Below are 18,326 nucleotides of genomic sequence, written 5' to 3'. Positions count from 1 at the left end.
TTCAATAATGTGAAATAATGTTTGTCATTCACATCTCTGCATTACCCAGCTTTTTGGTCACTGCAAGAACTCTATATCAGTAACCCAGGCGGTTAGCATTCTTCATTGTCACTTTACAATACAAATGTTGCCATATTTTTGACTTGGGAATACATAGAGATTTTTTTAAATATGAATATACTGTGGAATTGTAAATTACTTTTATTTGTGGTTTCTGACCTCAATCCTGACTGGCCCCACAAGCCTCTTAAAACCTACAGATTTAGAGATGACAAGTTCCATCACACTGGGTCTCAAGGTTTTTTTCCCTTCCATGGAACAGAACAGTTTTTTACAGAATTGTGTTTATTTTTTGCTATTCAGATGCACAATCACTGTCATGCAAGCAGTAAAGCACAGACACGAAGAGAATGTTTGTGTAGGCAGTATTTCCCAAACCACAGGGTCTATTTAACCATCCCATGTGGCTGTTTAACTAATTCATAGCTGGCAGTGTTTTCTGCTCGGAAGGGCAAGAGAGCAATTTCACTGCTGATAGCAGTAATTTATTTTCTTGAGGCTATTTCATCTTCTGTGGCACGATGCACGACGACACTTTTGGAGTTGGTGTCATGCAAAAATAGCTGATCTACATCTGCTATTTTCACGATTATTTTTTTACTCATGAGGTTTTCTGAAAAGGTTCACTTACTGTATAAAGGCATGCCCAAAATAGGCACACCAGGTTGAAAGTGTTTAATTTATAGGCTTAGAAGTCTAGAGGTGGAGTTGAGTTGACAGCTCTTCCTTAGTAGGAGGGGCCAAGAATGTGGCCAAAGGAATGTCCTCATTGTCATTGACTGGGATTTCTATGGATGTATGAATCATACTATCTCTGTGCAGATTCCATTAGGAGGTCATGGTTATGGCATCCAGGCCATCAAACTGCAGATGGACCAGATGACCTAATATCCTCACTCTCTCTCCTCTCAATATGTCTGTCTCTCTCTCCCCGACTCTCAGATAGCGTGTGACATGTACTGTACGGGAACAGAACCTCATGCCAAAGAATGCCTACATGGTTTTACAGGTCAACAACAATAACATTGTTTCCCACGATCCAAGTGTCCTAGACTCTTCTCCCTCCTGGCTCCCAAGCTATGGAATGACCTCAGTCAGGAGTCGACTACAGACTCACTCCCCAGTTTCTGCCGCAATCTGAAACCTTGCCGGTTCAGACTCCAACCCATCCCCCAGCACTCCTCCTTCCTTGTATCACTTCTTGTCGCCTGTAATTATTTATATTTGTATTTATTTGATAAATGTACAATTCTCTCCTCTGTTGGTTCCTCTGTTGGTTATTGTTCTCATGTTATGTAATTTATTCAATAGAGCACCGAAGTCTGACGTCAATATCGGTAGAGGGCGCAGTTCATGTACTTTTATTTGCCTTGTAATCCCCATAGGGGGATTTTAGATCGCCTCATATAAGAACTGTGTTTGAAAAATAAACAAATCATCCAGGCCGCTTCACTCATTTGGATATGAAGAATCAACTTGCAATGGGTCTGGTCCACAAGATTCGATACTCCACCAAGATACCCATGTACCTGTGTAGATACTTCCTTAATGTTAACGAAGTCCACACCCACAACACCAGAGGGAGTGCAACGAATCATGTTCAACCCAGATTCGGCACTAACAAGGGACTAAATTCTTTTCGCTCCTATGCCACCAAAATGTGGAACGCCCTACCAACAGTCATTAAGACATGCGAATCCCTTGACTCCTTCAAAACCGCTCTCAAAGGGCACCTACGGATGGCTGCAATTCGAAACTGGCCCCCGTAAAATCTGAATCCCCCCACACCGCACACACCCCTTTTTCCCCTCACTGTATATGTTTCTTTTCCCTTTTTACCTCCATTATGATGAATTCCTGTACTGTTCTTTGTCTATATAGAAGTGTCTATTTGTACGTCTCTAAATGTTTTGATGAATTGAACATGGTGGACCCTGTTGTAAACAAGTGTAATGCTTAATTGGGTCGTCCACTCACAGTTAACAGCCTTTGTATTGAGTTTGTGCTTGAAATGTACTGTAATTCTGCAAACTGTTAATAAAATTTTCAATCAATCAATCAAAAACTGGGGACTAGCGAGTGACGTCAGGACTTCGGCGCTCTATTAGACATACGCATAATGCTGTTTAGACAGATGAAAGTTTGATGTTTACCTGGCATTCTAGTTATTTTGTAGCACATTTACTTGACCATTAATCCTGTCTGTTTGTTTGACTAGGGTTCATGTCATATCTTGTACTTGAGCAATGATGCAAATTTCTGACCCCTCAGTCTTGAGTCTCTTGACACTTGGAATGTAATTGGACTGAAATTCAGGCCATCTTCAAAGCTTGGATCTTGACGGCATTCAACTGATGAGAGCCAAATAAATATTTACTATCAGTGACAACTGACAAATGGAAGGTGTTCAAGGAGGAATTGTGGTCAGAATAGTGCTATGGTAGTGGTTTCTTTGCCTCTCAGTGCAACCCTAACTATTTAACACTGATGACTCATCATGTTCCACCAACACACGTCCCTGTGAGCTTTCATCTCTGCAAAACCTGTACAATATGTCTTTGACTCTCATAGTAGCTGGTACGATGCCCTCCTTCCCTGGATTATAAGCAGTGTGTGGCTGTGTGCAACATTTCTAAAGTCTAATTGGGCAACCGTTGCAACTCTCAGGACATTGAATCCAAGGAATCATAAACCTTTGGTTAGTGTGTGCATTCAAAGTGACATGGATGTTAGGACATCCATGTGTCCCAATGGGAGAGCCTAGCTCTGGTCCATAGCCTTATGGACATCTCCAGAGCTAGGGAGAGCCCAATGATCTGCAGTGTCTCAATACTTCCACCTAGTGTAAGGCTGTCTCTATTGTTGCCATTCATTCATTCATTCATTCATTCAAATAAGAAGTACAAATTATGGCAAACCTTGGAAACCTATAGAAAACACACAATACTGTTACTGTATAACAATACTGCACAATTTACACATCCATATTTGAGAATGTCAGCGCTTCTCATTATAGCAAGGGTCTAGTTTAACTTAGCTCTGCTCTAATGTCGTTGCATTTAGATCTAAATGCAACAGCATTAATTTAGCTCGGGCTAAGTTTAACTACACCTAGCCCTTTGAGAGTAGTGTGATGGTGTGTACATGTGCGTAAAGTAACAGTATGTGCTCTTGTGAATACATACAATAAATACATTTAGTGTGGTTGTCTCAAATGCAAGCACAGTACTGTTTCACCTACTTATTACAAGCCGAAAACGCAGCACTTCATGCCGTTTCATCAGCTTGACCGTCATTGCTGGGATATTGTGTTGGATCTGCTTCGGTACCCAACATTGGCAGTGTTATTGCGTGGGCTAAATAGTCAGACTCTCTCCCTCTCTCAAAGCAGAGCCGTGCAGAACATAACATTTTATTTTCCAATTTTGATTTCATACCTCCTGCCTACAATCCTTAAATGACATCAAATTATTTGGATACCCAATAAAAAATAGATGCAAATACCTTTGTGTTCCATTTTCACTGATTTAATCCATTGACGTCAACACTGATAGGATTGAATGCTGTCAGGAACTACTGTAGAATTCCCCCAAATCCTGATAGTCTATAAAACATACGTGACCAAGATTATAACACGAGCTCAGAGATAAGCAACAACAGTGCTCAATGTGAAGAAAAAACAAAACAAAAACAATAACTACCAAGAAACCTCTCCAACTGCAGTTCACTTCACACACTAGCTTGGCATATAAAACCAACACTTGACAAGGCAATGAAGAAATAATTCCAAGTTTTACAATGTGCAGAGGATTGGTCAAAACAGAGCACTTCACACAGTGCTACATACTGTATCAATATGTGTACTTTGTAAAGTGTACGTCTGACAAGTTTAGGGTCAGCAACGTATGATAGGTAAAACGGGCAATAGAAGGAGAACATTTCAATTTCATTCACAACATCAACAGGACTTAGAGGAGCTAGTCTAAGGAACCATATGACCAAGGACACATCATTATCAGCACCCTGTCGTGGATTTCATATACATACAAGAAGCACTTTTCATCAGGTCTCAAAGCTTATGGTAAAAATTCTTCAAAGAACCTTCATAGATGCATGATTCTCACATGTAGTATCTTATAGAACAGGCAGGCAAGTCGTTATGATTAACAAACATCATATACATACCAATAGTACAGACATATCCAATACAAAGGTTGCAATCTCACATACAGTATTCACCATTTGGATCTTTTTTTCACAGGTGCAAAGGCAAAACCAATTTGGATAAAACAGATTATATGGCAATGCTACCCCTACCACAGTTATTAACAAAGCATTACAGCTGCTGCGTTAAACCACTTAAGCCCTATATACTTCATTGTATGACAAATAACGAAAAATAGATGAGTCAATCTAGATTTACTATCTTCACTATTTCTGATTTTCTTTTTGGAATTCTTTGAAAATTGTGGTCCCGTCTCCCCTATGTCTATAAAGACGTGCCCAAAATAGGGAGGCCAGGTTGAAAGTGGTTCAAGTGGAGATAGGAAACAACATAATATTAATATACCATTATCTGCACATACACAGCAATGGTTGTATACAATGTATAGCACCAAGTGCAGAGAGGGTGTTGGGAAGCAGGTCTCTCAATGTCAGTGTGATTAATGGACGTCATCGTCGTCCCGGCAACATCCGACAAGTGACGTTGAAAATGGAATGGGATGAGGCAAATGGTTCACAACTTCACATATTTCCAAATACAGGAAAATACCGGTACATACTTCTTTCCCCTATTGTCAAAGGTTCCCATACTAAGGGGTGGGAAATAATGAGGTGACCCTAAATAATAACCTTGAATGGGTTAGCACTACAATACCCTTTCAGTTCCATTTAGTGCAGTCAGTGCATTCAAACACTAATAATTCAGAGTTAATGTTTTACTGTGGCACAAAACCAGTCGTATCACAAGGCAAAAACGTAAAACAAAAGACGATTCAAAGAAAAGAGGAGCATGTGCAACAATGAGACCAAAGGAAGACTGAAGTGAATTGTTTAGTTTGACCTGCAGCAGCAAGACACACAATAATAGACTGCATGCATAGTACACAGCATAAGTAACACCTGGAGAAGTTAAAATGAGTGGTGAACAGTAACTAAGTACCTTTACTTGAGTACTGTACTGTGATGTACTTTATTGTCCAGTACATTTATAGGAAGGGACCGAAACGTACAAAAATACATTATGAAGAATTAACCCCATTAAGCCCCATTTAAAATATAGTGAAAATAGCCGATCTATAAGCTCACAATGTGTCATAGCGTACATGTTGTGGGCTTGTAGATCTGCTATTTTCACAATTTCTGAAAATGTACTTTGTAATCTGTACGTTTGAATACTTTGTCCACTGCTAAAATACTGCAAGTTCCAAACAAAATGTTAAATGCATAATTTTACTTTGCAGGTTATATAACTCCACCACCAGTGCATATTCTCAACAATTCACTTGACTCTTCTGTAAAAAATAAAATGGCAGGAAGTTAGAACAAAACATCGTGTTTACATTAAATGACGTAGCAGTGTGTTCCCAAAAATGGATGGAGTGCATGTTTGAGGGGTGGGATGTGTCAGAGTGCCAGAGGTTGTTACCCAGATGAAACAACCTCTGTGCTGCAAACGGCCTCTGGTCTCTTGCTGCCCACACCCCGGTTCACAGAGACGAGAGCTTAGCCGAGGTTGGTGATGTTGGTTCTTCCACCGGGAGGAGCAACGATGCGCTGGGTGTTACGACGAGGAATGTTATCATCAAATTGGGCACCTGCGATTAAGAGATTTAGACAGCTACATTGACCTTCTGGTAATAATTGGACATCTGCAAATGCCAGGTGATGCAAACACTGGGCAACTCATGGCTGCGGCAGTTTTGTTTTGTACTCACCAGACAGACTGAATCCAGACTGGTGAAGGTTACGGGCGGGCTGGGGAGCTTGCTGCTGTTGCTGCTCCTGCTTGGCAGGGGAGGTCTTCACCGAGGACCCTGTGGACCTCACTTTGAGAGGCTCAGTCACCTCAGACACTGGACCATCATACTGACCCCTGGGAACTCCTCGCAGCTCTGTCAGCTGTGTCCAAGGCCATTGTCGTTGTTGATTAATTCATTTGGTTAATCTATGCAACTAATTATATAATAACATTATGGCAATATAAGGCGATGGTCATCAGGTCATCACAAATTATCAACTGAAATCTTGAATTATGTTAATCCAGCAGTCAAAATATATATTTTTTAATTGTACAATTTTAACATAATTTGTTGTTTTCAATAAAAAATATTGAATTTGATAAATCTTCGGTAAGTATTTTCATCATTTATACTCATCACTCCATATATGGAACACTATACCAGGTAGGCTCAGCTGATTACAATGTGGAAAAAGGACTCACCCTGCTGCGTGCCTTTATCCTCTTGTACACATGGTCAGGGAAAGGCCTGCGGCTGATATAGCGCCCGCAGCCCTCTGTGGTGTGAAGGTTACCTTCTTCCAATACAACCTTGCCCTGGCTAATGACCACCAGAGGACCTCCACGCAGCTCAGTGCCCTCAAATATGTTATACTCCACAGCCTGTGGGGGAGAAGTGAAGAGCTCTGATGATAGAGATGTGAGAGAAGGGTGGTAGGCAAAGGTAAGACAAAGAGGTTGTCCTGTGCAGGGCCCTATTACGTCTTAATTAAGACATGCAAGACCACCAGGTCTTATGTCTTAAAGTAACACGTGGAGGCGTGGCCAATGCCATTTTGCTATTATTACTGTGCCAAACATGCGCTACACGGTAATCAGCACTGAATTGGGCATGGGTGTGGTTTGGACGTTACTTGAATCAAATCAATCCAAATCCAAACCTATCAAAGCAATCGGCTGCCATTCCGCTATTTTCTGTGCGTTAAGTGGTGAGATCAAAAGAGGAACTTAAGAAACATGGCATGCATGGCCATCATCATCACCGTAACCATGAGGAGGAACAAACAGCAAACGTTTGTTAAAATCTAACCAGGTTGTGGCTCTTGGCTGAGATGATCTTGGTAACATCTGGATCCCACATCACAAGGTCAGCATCAGAGCCCACGGCAATGCGGCCCTTGCGGGGATACAAGTTGAAGATCTTGGCGGCGTTGGTGCTCGTCACCGCCACAAATTGGTTCTCATCCATTTTACCAGTCACCTTGTGGGACAGAGGATAACGTTTTAAACATTATATATACATGAAATATATTTTGTTAATCCTAGTCAGTAACACCCAGGTACAGCACACTCGATAATAGGAACCTTGTAGAAATAAGTACAATCCTGAGTGCTAATTAAAACCATTAAGCCAATTTTATACTTCATTGTATGACGGTGTCACGTGGCGAATAATGCCGACCTACAGGCTGCGACGCATTTTGAGTTTGTAGATGTGCTATAGAGGGTATGTGTGTAACATCATCATCATACCCGGACGTTATGTGGGAACGCCTACTGAGTGGCAAAAAAACTACTTTCTGGTCTTGACAGCCCATACATCCAAACAGAAAAGTGAATCTTGATTCTCCTTCACAAGAATTGAGATCATGATTCTCACACAATTCTCATTTTAGAGAGTTACTAAAATGAGTAACTACAATGAATTGGACAGCCAACTAGTTCTGCACGATTCTTCACAATTCTTCACAAAATGAGATTGCATAGGTGTCTGAATCTAGAGCTCGATCGTTTTTCGATGAATTGTGCAGCACTACTCTGTACATGTATAGGTATTCTCTCTTACCACACATTTGTCCCAGATGATGGACAGCCTCTCCTCAGTTCCATTGGTACCCTCTGGGATCATGGTGAAGTCCTCTTTGCCCACAGCACGCTGAGAGGTGTGGAAAGTGCAGTGAGCACTACCGCTGACCTGCAGGTCCCCACTGGAGGAAGGACATAAACATAAAGAAGTACTAACTGATTCTCCAAGAAAGGTTTCTGCGTTCTAGATTGATTGAAGTGTATCATTTACCCTCATGGGTACATTTACCCATAAATACACTACTTTACAATTCAAGCGTGTTTGAATTACATACAGGGTAATACATTCCAATATATTACAGATCAGATTCATACAGTGTTCTATCTTCCTTCCCAAGCCTGACATATAAAATTCTCCACAACAATAGCTACTTTCCTGAAACATAGCTCAAGTTTCTCATAATCATCCAATTCAAAGATATTAACATAAATGGAAGACGTAAAGTGTCTTCCATTTATGTTAATATCTTTGAATTGGATTATTATATATAAAAAGCCTCTTATGTCACTCATAGATAGGGCAATGCCAATAAAACCAAAGATGAACAACTTCAACTACCGGTACAACAGCTGTTCTTGAACTCCATACTGACACCTATTGGACATGGTCCAACATGGTCTGAAGTGAACCACAGATATATTAGCCTGGGATCAATACCATGGTCTGAACCATTAGCCTGGGATCAATACCATTTTCCGATCCAGTCGGAGCGGAAATAACTTTACGTCATCGTCATCAGGCACCACTTGTCATCGTCCAAAATTATTCCTCTAGTTTAAAATTCCTCCACGGTGGAAAGCCAGGTGACGTGAGGTTATAGATACAGTACACGTAAATACTAAATAGATAAATAAATACTAAAAATAAATGGCTGCTGCTGCTGCTCGGAGCAATATGTCAACGGGGCCATCCTATTGGTGAGAGCAAGCCGTGCCTCCTAATGCCTATTTGCCCCATATACTGTATGTCTATTGAACAGTGTTGATTTTGACAGCAACGTTTGATTTAGTTTAGCCATAGACCTTTGAATAAATATTGTTTTACTTTTAGTCATATTTTAGTCATCTAAAATGTTTAATCTAGTGTTAGTCGACTAAATATCATACGATTTTAGTCGACTAAATCTACAGTTGATGTCGACAAAATGTATTTTGGCAGCCCTTGATAATAGCCGATCTAGACTATAACAATTTGAATCTTCATCTTGTGTGAGCGTATTACTTCAAACACATTTAAAGGTATATTCAGTGATTTGACTTAATTCAAATATCACTTATTTTTTCTTTTTTTCTGGATAATCCTCCCTACTATAGAGTGTGCTGACCATATAAGGAGTTCCTCCCTGTCCCCAGTGAGCCCCTGGGGTCAAAAAACCCTAGTTTCAGTTTTGGTGGCGGGTGGCAAAACCTTCATCCAATCAGGATGAGTGGGACCTTCCTCCAATCATGATCGAGTGGGGGCGGGCCTTGGTGCACGTGCTGTTGGCCTGTTGCACTTCCCCCCACTGTAGAGCGTGCATGTGCACATTTTGTTACCGGGGCGGACTGGGTGGTTTTCCAAATCACCCAAATCACTGAATGCTCCTTTAAGAAGAAAAAAAAATCTTCCTTTTTTAAAGGTCTAAAAAAAATGTCAACCTCCTTTCAGCTCTTATAGAAAAAGCATCTTCTTTTTCACAATGAACAATATACATTGAAGATGACATGTGAAGAAATGTCATGTGCAACTACGCCACCTATTGGACACAGCTATGCTGAATGATCAAACAATACAAACATTACAAGCACCCTGGTAAGATGAGTTGATGACAGTAAGTTTGAAACATGGCTGGGTGGATATAAAAGACATTTACCATGGTGAATGAGCTATATTTAGGACCCTGTCACTGGAGCACCTACCAGGAGAGCAGAGAGTTGAGGTAGTCGGGAGTGGTGGGATCTGGACTGAGTGGTGGAGAGGTGACAAAGGTTGCAGCTTTAGCCCAGTTCTTGCTCCAGTAATGGGTGCCGTCAGTGCCCAGGCTTGCAGAGATGGGCTCTCCATAAACCACAGCACCTATTACAATAGACAGGCCACACATGCCCCACGCCCCAAGTGTCAAAATGTCAAAAGTCAGACTGCATAGAATTGAAGCAGTGAAGAAAATGGAGCCAATTTTAGTTGTTTTTTTCATTCTCCTCACCCTTTTTCCTGGCAAGGGCAATGACATCAGCAGCACTCTTGCTCATAACCTTGGTGATGTAGAGAGGGCAGTTTGTCTGATTGGCTACGGTGACGGAGCGGTTGACTGCCTCTGCTTCCACCTGCAAAGCAGGACAGACCACACACAAATTAAGCCAGACACCTATTTGGCTGCCATGCTGGTTTTCTGGCTGACATGACAGTTTTATAAACAGCATAAACAATATATTTACATGCTGTATCCATTATCAGATTACTTTTTAGAGTTTTTAGGCACTTTAAACCTCTGAGCTGTAAGAGAGGGAAGGTGAGACTTCAGAGATGAATGGCAGTTATAGAGTACCGTACCTCCTCTGGACGGCTAAGCACGTGGCCCTCTGGACCAGTAATGCCCAGCTCCTTAATGCGGCGCTGCTCCTAAAGACCCAAAATAAGAACAATTGTATTACGATTAAAAAAAGAAAGAAGATATTATATACATATACAGTATAAACGCAATATTTTTTGATTTGAATGATTTTTTTTTACCTCAGCAATGATATCCCCATTCTCAGCATGGACCTGTGCAATGGCTCCAAGGTCTCGGATGACACTGAAGACCTCATACATCTACAGAGAGTGATTGTATACAAACTGTGTCTCAATTCTACTATATACTAATATAATACATTTACTTTTTTATAGTTAGTAGATATACCATTTTTAGTTTTTAAAGCTTTGGGGTATTTTGTTTTGTAATAATTGATAATGATGATAATGATTTCTAGTAATATGCATGTACCACCATTTGGACTAACAATGGTCTCTTTCGGTAATCATTATACCACAAATTTCAAATTCAACAGTGATATATATATAGCACAAAACAACTTGCCGATTTCCCCCCCAATGATTTATGGGTTTCTATTTTTGTTTTCAGTAACTGTCTTCTTTTAAGGCAGCATGAGTTGATTTGTTTACTCCTTCCTTCCTTCCACGTTGTGGGGCAATGATGCCCATCAACACCACGCATAGTATGTACAGTGCTGAATATAGGCATTTGTAAGTACCGGTAATTATATTTTGTCGTTTCTCATGGCGGATTGTCGTATAGAATTGTGACACAAGGATAGTCTGGTCATTATGCAAGTTAGCCTGCCAACGTTTAAGAAAGCTAAGCAGCGGAGAGAGAGAGACAAGAGAGCCTCCAGTGTCCATTTAATAGCGATACATAGCCAAGCATACCTGAGCGTCAGAAAGTTGGAAAATATCCTTATAAGCCAAATAGACCAGGAAAGAGTTGACACCTGCAGATAGAAAATTACAGAAAGCAGCCAAGGATAAAATAAGAAGTGCAAAAGGATGAAAAGACAAAGAGGAAAGTGGAAAGTAAAAACAGAAGGATATAAACCACAGACCAGCAAAGTTAAGAGCGAGTAATTTAAGCTCAGCACAAAGATTTTGCAATGTTAAATTGAATTAGAATCAGGAGAATCAACTTTAGGGCTGCAACTATTAATTATTTTCTTAGCAATTATTCTATCAACTTTTTGGAGTAATCAAATAATAGAGAGTATTTTAGTTTTGGTTTAATTTTTTAAAATATCAACGAATCGATGGCAAAAACATTGTAATAGCTTTTTTACAATCGATTAGTCTGATACTTAAGCTGTATTTAAAATTTACAAAAACAGCGAGCAATAGCAGATCTACAAGCTCACAACGCGTCAAATCACAGCGCGTTCGGAGATTGCCGATCTGCTATTCTCTCTATTTTTAGAAGATTTCGACTACAATTTCAAAATGATTTTATTCAGATTGATTATCGATTATTGTAACCCTAACCCAATAAATCCTTTTTGTGCATTTTCTTGATCATAATCAAGATTTTATATGTTTTTATTTTACGTTTACAGTCTCAGTAAGAACAGATAAAGCCATGAAAGCAACCCAAGCAATAGAATGCTACAGTTTGTAGTCCTACAACCCAGAAGTGATTTTGCATTGCTCTACCAAAAGGATTATGAATATAGTATGTTGAAATGTGGAGATTATCTTGTTGAGCCAATTGTGAATATTAATAAGCCTCAATATATCCATAATCCAATAAAAACATTCCATGGAAATATCTGATAACTCAATGTCGGCCAACAAGAAGATGTGATCTCTAGCAATCTATTAACCAAACCCAAAATATTGCTGAACAGTAATTTGTGCTAAAAGCATTTAACAAATAGCAGCTTTCCACCAGAGGATAAGTGATTTAAATTCCTTAATATGTCAATGTTATATGGACGTTGTATTTTCTGTCTGTAATTGTGTTTATATTATATTATAATTAGGCTGTTGCCTGTCTTGGCTAGGACAGTTGAAAAGAACATTTTTAAACTCAATAAAAACGATCCTGGCTAAATGACAAACTGTGTGGGGTTGTCAGCACTCAGCTCAATAGAAGTGTGTTCAGTCATGTGGCAAAATGCTGGTTAGGCTATATAATGTGTCCTGGTATGAACTCAAACGGTTGGGTCATTAGTGTTGATTTTGACACCAAATTTTGATTTAGTTTTAGTCATAGTCTTTTGAATAAAAAAACATTTAGTTTTAGTCATATTTTAGTCACCTGAAATGTTTTACTGTTAGTCTAGTTTTAGTTACGATCTTAGTTACTAAAAATGCATTTTGGTGCGCCTTAATGGCGTCGTAATGGCAGATTTTACACTTGGTTGCATGCTGAAAATAGACAATCTACTACAAGCTCACAACACACACGACACGTTGTGAGCTTGTACATCTGCTATTTTCAGAGCGTAACACCCGAGTGCAACCAAACATGAAATGATCTCTTCTCCACTAGTCCCACCCTAACAACTAGTTTTTATTTGTTGACGAAATTGTCAGTATATTTAGGCATAGTTTTAGTCATCATGGCTTAGTTTTTATTTAGTTTTTGTCAGTGGAAAAAGCTAGTCAACGAGCATTTTTCATCATAGTTTTAGTCGGCGAGATCAACACTGGGAGTATGCATACCATGGTCCTTCACCAGGCTCTCCATCTCTTCTTGGACACCCTTATGCCACTCAGTGATGTCCACGTGCAGCGAGTAGTCGCAGCACGACTTGCTGTCTGCCCACTCCCTCCACTGGTTGAAGGCTGCAGTCAGACCCACACCAGGCTCTGGCAGCACATGGTCCACTGGAAACAAGAGATGATCAGTACAGGTGGGCTTTGGTGTGCACGGTCCACAGTTATAATGCAATCACACGCTTGACATCACTGCACATTTGCTGCTAGAGATATCATGGTCGGAAGAGGATTACTGTGTTTCAGTAAAGCTGCTTGACAATGCCCCTTGATTGAGAAATGCTAAGAGTTTCTTTGTCTTGAGATTAACCACTTAAATACTATAGTTGACCGGAATCCCCCATGGGACTATACTCTCTTCCATTTTTCGCTCTACACCAAATCTATGTGGTGAAAATGGCCATTGTGAGCTTGTAGATTGGCTGTTGGCACAATACTAGAGGAAGCTAGAACAACGATCTGGTACCACCCACTTTCAAAACAAACATGGATAAATTCTCCTTCTATAGCACTGCCACCCAAGTGTGGAAGGCCCTGACTCCCTCCCTCAAAAAATGCAAATCACTGGCATCCTTTAAAACAGGCCTGAAAATCCACCTTTCAGCAGGCCAAAGGGAGAGGAAATGATTGCTCCTCCCTTAGTCAAGTCAAGTAACTAGCCCCACCTGATGTTTTCCCCAACCTGTAGATATCTTTTTTTGAGTGGTGTAAACCACTCCTACAACTGGCTTTGTTAGTTTGTCTGTCTGTCTGTTCGTACCAAAAAATGAGCATGGTTGCTATGGTCACCCAGTTCACATGGGTGTGATTTCATTACGTCAGACATTACGTCAGACCACAGCTGATCAGTCTATATAAGACCTTACACCACTCAGTTCACACGGGTGTGATTTTTTTTAATTATAATTACTTTTTATGATGATTTGAATTTTGTTGTTATTTTTCATGTCATGATTATGAATTGAATAACCAGGATCTGAATAGAAACAAGACCGCAAGGACTTTTTTCGGTGATCCCTTTGGACGTGTGTTTGACTGTACTCTGTACCGTTTACATTTCTGCTAATAAAGTATTCAATCAATCAATCAATCAATCAATCAATCAATCAATCAATTTTCTATGAACGTTGGCCCCGAGTATAGGGACGTTTGGGTTCTATACATACTGATCATGGTTGTTCCCCCAGCTAATGCTGCCCTGGTTCCCTGGTAGAAGTCGTCTGCTGAGACCATGCCCCGGTCGGGCATCTGGAAGCGTGTGTGAACATCAATTCCCCCAGGAATCACCATGCGCCCATGGGCCTCAATGATCTTCACTCCACCAGGGACAATCAGGTTGTCTCCAATCTGCCTGAAAGAGAGGATTCAGAGTTTAAGATGTCGAATTACTGCTAATACATAGGTCTACTGTAGGAAGGAATACATCTTTGTCAAATCTAGATAACAAGTATTCCTCATAATGAAAAGGTATATCAATATATAAAAACAAAAAGTATTGCACATTATAGATCAAATGCTGCTTGTAATGCTGGTAGTACAAGCTATCACTGATTTCATTTCTTTCTTGTTTCTTAAGACCAAGTAATTTGCGCTTGGCTGGGTTATTTAACTTCAAGTTCACATTCTCAGCTAAATTATTTATGTTTTGTATTTATTTATTATTATTAATATTATTAATATATGTTTGTTTTGTTTTTCAGTTGATCAGTGGCATAACACTTCAACTACACAGGCAAGGAGTGAGCATTCTGAAGGCGATATCACGCGAAAAACTGTCCTGATATGGAGTGTCGGCCATTGCGTTGAGAGACGTACCCTGAACCAATCAAATAAACAAAATATAGTAGCATGTAGATCTCCACCAATAAAAGTGTTTGGGGCCACAAAGATTTGCTCAAATAGAGACTCTGCAAGCGAATATAGGAGGGGTGGATGACATTGCTGCAGTGCACGCTTGCGGTACGTAAACCTGTATTCTAGTGAGATTTCATTGTTCGCTCACTCGCATCGCTGACAGTGTAGAATAGGTGTTACCCAGCAAAGAGAGGAAATCACACACTCCTGATAATTAGGCTATCAGGTCATATTGGACCACTAATAGCAGCAGTGGCAGTATTTATAGTAGCCTACAGGAAAATTGTATGCATCATACTGTAGCACTGCTATTACCACCTAATTAAATCTGCAGGGTTGAAGAAAACGAAACCACGAAGGAATGTGATGAAAACTTACTTTATGACTCCATCCTCCATATAGATGTCTGCCAGGAATGACTGATCATCATTAATTATCTTCGCCCCTTTGATTAGGAGACGGTCACTCTAAAGAAGGAGGTGACAGTGAAGTCTAGTACACTGTTCAATAGATTAAGACAGGGGTCTTCAATGTTTTTCAGGCCAAGGACCCCTTAGCTGAGAGGGATGAAGCAGGGACCCCCACTACCTATTTTATCAAATCAAACATTTTCATTGATTTCATAGATTCATAGACTTTAGCGTTGTGTTAGATTCATGTTAATACATGGAAAACTTGTACTTGTACAGTTGTACTGTTCTTTCCCCATACACCAAACCACTTAGCCGAAAATAATCAATCTACAAGATCACAAGCTTGTAGATCTGCTATTTTCCCTTTAAAAAAAGGGTTAAAGTGGTTAATGTAATAAATAGTTCATATCACACAAAGATTTGGCGCCCCCCCTGTAGTAACTCTGAGGAACCCCTAGGGGTCCTGGACCCCCTGTTGAAGACCCCTGCATTAAGAGTAACAAAAATGCACTAATGACTATGATTAATTAAATCAATTAATTTAATAAGACCATTATGGAGATTGTCTGAAGTTAGGAAGAATCCCACCAAGACATTGCTAATAAACATTATATTGATCATTATTGTTTACTACTGTAACTGGAGAACCAGCTATCCCATGTAGAAATTATGGAAAATGATCATTGGGCCAAAGTGGTTCATTCAGAGACAAATTAGACAGTGCTTGAAGAGGTAAGAATGAATGGAGGACGCCTGAATGGATGAATGATGGAAGAACAGTGGCGTGGAAAAAATAACAATATAATAAAATGAGTGTGAAGGAGAGTGTCTCACACGACCCTCCTATGAGGCCTCAGGAGAAAGCACCCAACAAAATGTGCAGTGCTCATTTAACTCTGAGAGGACCAAAGTGGACTCATATGTGTGGAGGTGGTGCAGCAAATGAAGATGGAGCTTTACCCGATTCCACAGGACGAAACACAAACCTAAGATGAGTGCAATGTATAGTCCAGTCACTAATGGTCAGGGTGGATGGACATAGAGATGGGGCTTATACATTAAATGTGTTCAAGCACTGGATGTATTGATGTGATCGAATAAGCCATTATTCCACTAAGTGGGTCATCATGAGATATAGCCTAACTCCAAATTTAGATGGTTACGATGCTGTCTGTGTGAACAAAATAACACTGCTGTAGAACAAACTCTAAAATGTCAATTACAGGATGAATATTTAATATATAATAGTTCAATTTAATGCACTTGCCACTTACAGTAATACACAGTACATTATGTAAACCACTTTAAACTGCCTTCTTGTTGAAATGTGATATACAAATAAGCTTGCCTGCAGCCTTACCCTGCCTTACAATGTAACGTCTTTCTTTAAACTAATATCCTCATGGTCCTGAAGTGTTTAAGTAACTATCAACATAACAAGTCAATTATATCAATGCAGGCTTTTCACTGGTCAAAAGGCCCTAGGGGTTCAATACACTATTATCATAAAATGAATTGCATAAAACTGCTTGCTTGTTTTGTATTATCATCATTTAAATCCATGATTTATGCTTAATCAAGCAGAAGCATGTTTTAAATTGAAACACACAGTATAGTACCATGCCGTCTATGACACCATCTTTGAGGCCAGGTAAGCTGAATTAACTTGGTCATGACTTGTGATTGTTTAGGTAGGCTACAAAACGTCATTTTGGTTGCCACGTTAAAATGTTTTGTTTGCAGTTTGGGCTACTTTCAAAATCCAAACTATGGTCTGAGTGCCAGTATACTGTAGGCATATCTACTGGCTGCAGATACAACATCCTTATCATTGGATGAAGTTCCAACTGCAATAGTATTTACAAGAAGAAATCACTGCCTATCCTGTTAGTGTCACAACATATATATATATATATATATATATATATATATATATCCATATAGATATGCCTCCTATACTGAATTGCTTTCACCTTTAGCTGCATGCACTCAGGCTATAAATGCTTTATGATCACAGCATAAAGCAATGGGCTATGGTGGATGTTCCTCAGTGTGACCTACTTTACAGAAGAGGTTTTACTACTTTTAACAATCATGATGTCCTCCGGTTGCTAGGCCTAAATGCAGTGCCTTGTGTTGGGTGGATGGCTCACTGAGCTGGCTTAAATTCTTCAAATAAAAGCAAGGAAATTGCATGAATTGTAAATCCGCTCAGGTAATGTGTTATAGGACCTGGGGAATGGGGATGGCAACCCACATCTATTTTAACTACAATAAACGTTAATTGATGCAGAATGCTTGATGACCATGAAGATCACTGGACAGTCCAGCTGGACACATGGATGTCACATATCACCGATTGATTAGATGGAACCTGTCTCCACACTGTTAATCCAATGCTAAATTGCAGACGCAAACTGAATAGAGTGCAAGCTGAAGCAGGCCAGCAAAATTAGATGCGATAAAAAAAGAAAAAGCCAGCTCGAATGTATGTTGCATTACATGAACAATGATAACAGCTAGAAACCTGCGTTACTTGCTGTTACCAATTAATTCGGATCATTGTGCAAACCAGTGATAGCATGCAGCGATGTGACAGTAGCCGATGATGACAGCATGCAGCATTAATGAATGACTGAATGAATGGATGGATGGATAGACTTGGCTAACGTTACTATAGTAGCAGCAACCATGATGTGATATTTTGCTGCATTTAGTTTAAAACATCGTCAGTGCAAAATAAAAAAATATATATTGCGACATAAAAGCATACAATACTCACTGTAATGCGTGGAATGTTTTTCTTTCCCTGGTAACCCGACATTTTGACGACACAGCTGTGCCTTAAATTGCCTCCTGGCTAACGTTAGCTACAGTACCAGTGAAAGGAATGGATGCTCTGCTCAGTGCCTGGATGGATGGCCAGTCG

General features: G+C 39.9%; 1 protein-coding gene across 1 annotated transcript; it reads right to left on the bottom strand.

Annotated features, from left to right (window-relative positions):
• Positions 1-3,586: 3,586 nt before the first annotated feature.
• On the bottom strand, positions 3,587-18,316 carry LOC306933205 (dihydropyrimidinase-related protein 2-like). The gene is made up of 14 exons (XM_079515329.1): positions 18,180-18,316; positions 15,363-15,451; positions 14,297-14,481; positions 13,077-13,241; positions 11,295-11,356; positions 10,599-10,679; positions 10,419-10,487; positions 10,072-10,192; positions 9,788-9,944; positions 7,869-8,010; positions 7,113-7,283; positions 6,506-6,685; positions 6,000-6,183; positions 3,587-5,879 (listed from the first exon to the last, which is right to left on the bottom strand). Exons 1-14 carry the CDS (start codon positions 18,219-18,221, stop codon positions 5,788-5,790), a joined length of 1,740 nt encoding a protein of 579 aa, XP_079371455.1. The 5' UTR covers positions 18,222-18,316; the 3' UTR covers positions 3,587-5,787.
• Between the last annotated feature and the right edge of the window lie 10 nt (positions 18,317-18,326).

Source organism: Electrona antarctica (assembly GCF_951216825.1).
Source record: "Electrona antarctica genome assembly, chromosome: 12".
Classification (NCBI taxonomy): Eukaryota; Metazoa; Chordata; class Actinopteri; order Myctophiformes; family Myctophidae; genus Electrona; species Electrona antarctica.
The sequence above is the reverse complement of the archived record's forward strand: the minus strand, read 5'-3'. Positions and strand labels throughout refer to the sequence as shown.